Below are 1,985 nucleotides of genomic sequence, written 5' to 3' on the forward strand. Positions count from 1 at the left end.
TTATAAATATGTTTTTTATTATTATTATATATTTTTGGACATTTTTAGGCCTTTATTAACAGGACAGCTGAAGACATGAAAGGGTAGAGAGAGGAGGGAATGACATGCAACAAAGGGCCGCAGGTCGGAGTCGAACCCAGGCCGGCTGCGTCAGGAAGTAACCCTCTATATACGAACGCCCGCTCTACCAACTGAGCTATCTGGGCGCCCAACTTATTTTCTTTGATAAAGTTATGCATCATTTCCTTAAATGTAACTTCATTACTGAAATTGAATTAGTAATTTATTACCAGCTCACTGTGGGGAAATGAATAGCATGACTGTAAAACCTTGAACAAGGGCGTTTACTTGAAATAGTCCTGCATTTTCTGATTGTAGTTCCGTCCAAGTTTGAAATGAATGTAGGGTTTTTGAACATGTTAGTGTATTCTGTACAGAAAATGGTAAATGTAGCATTACATATTAAGGAGTCAGTTCTTTGAATGAACTCATAAGCTGTTGATTCACATCATATACGCAAAGCTTGTTTGCGTGTGTAAAAACATGGTGTGCAGCTTTTGGCGACAGACTTGTAAGTCACGACGTCAAGTGTACAATTCAATATATCACTTTTTCATGTTACAACAGACAGTGGAATGGGAAGGGCGTTAACACAGTCTTCTTTGTCTCTGTCTCCTCTGCCCAGTATGGATTATTTATGAGCAGGTGATGATTGCAGCGCTGGACTGCAGTCGGGATGACTTGGCTCTGGTAAGTTTTTACCACTCTTCCTCACACGCCCTAGAGCTTCAAAAGGCATCGTTCACTCTCTCCCAGGCAGCCATTCCTACTTTGCTGCACCCCCTCTGCCAAATGCGAAAATCTGATTTTTATTTGGCCAAATAGTATTACTCTGTCTGTACTTTGGAAAAACAATTTGCTGAAAGTTGGAATTAGAGGGTGCAGCAAATGAGTGGAGAAGCATGCTTCAAGTGTTAGCTGAGCTTGGCCATCATTTATGGAGTTCAACTGATTTTTTTCCCCTCAGGATTTATTTGCCATCCTTAAAGCTTAATGTTATGTTTCTGACTCCCATGTTTTGAAATTTTCATAGCTCTAAAAATGTTCAAACCTGCATGGGATAAAAGGAAAAGACTGCATCATGGTTATTGAATGGTTAATCTCCAATCAGTATGGATGTAACAACTCCCCTGGCAAAAAACAATGACTCATTACATACAGAAAGGACAGAAGTCAGTCATTGGAAGGAGTTGTCTGTTGGCTCTCCTTAATGCCCCGCTGCCAGAAAAAGCAGAAGGACTAGCCTTCAGCTGATGGAAAGTGCAAACAATTCAGGTCATACCGCAGACTTTTTAATCTCAGTAAGGATAATGTTGAATGCAATGATGACCATTACTCTCTTACTCCATTAGCTCTTTAACTACTGCATGATCAAACAAATCCAAGCTCTGTATAGAGGAGGAAGCTGCAGAGAGCATCCTCACTCCCTTTTTATAGTATCAACCGTGGCTGATCATCACGTGTAACACTGCGAAATTGGCCTGTTTTTAAGTTAGTGTATTTTTAGCTGAAACATGGGCAAAATCTAACCTTTTCAAGACAGGTGGTTTGTATATCTAGAGGTATGTGTGTGAGAGCAAGAGTGTAACATAAACTTTGGTTACAGCCAACTTTAATTGGTCTCTCTCCCCCCCCTCTGCCCACATCCTTGCAGACCTGTCTACAGGAACTGAGGAAGCAGTTTCCAGATAGCCACAGAGTGAAGAGATTATCGGGCATGAGGCTGGAAGCGTTGGAAAGGTATGGGGTACCAAAAGCTCCATTGGCAGAGGAGGCAAAAAAAAGCACAGCCTCATTGTTATCTATGGTACTTTGGGAGGCTTGTGGGCAAGAAACTGTAAGCAGATCCTAAGTGGTACAATGCTCTGGGTGTGTATAAGTAACACTGTGTGTGTGTCTGTGTGTGTGTGTGTGTGTGTGTGTGT

General features: G+C 41.5%; 1 protein-coding gene across 1 annotated transcript in view; it reads left to right on the plus strand.

The window, feature by feature from the left end:
• The window catches only part of emc2 (ER membrane protein complex subunit 2), a 27,776-nt gene that overhangs the window by 5,451 nt on the left and 20,340 nt on the right, over nt 1-1,985 (plus strand). The window contains exons 3-4 of the mRNA XM_032518889.1: nt 686-750; nt 1,715-1,800. Coding sequence (XP_032374780.1) covers nt 686-750; nt 1,715-1,800 — 151 coding nt within the window. The remainder of the gene's footprint in view (nt 1-685; nt 751-1,714; nt 1,801-1,985) is intronic.

Source organism: Etheostoma spectabile, chromosome 6 (assembly GCF_008692095.1).
Source record: "Etheostoma spectabile isolate EspeVRDwgs_2016 chromosome 6, UIUC_Espe_1.0, whole genome shotgun sequence".
In the NCBI taxonomy this organism is placed as follows: Eukaryota; Metazoa; Chordata; class Actinopteri; order Perciformes; family Percidae; genus Etheostoma; species Etheostoma spectabile.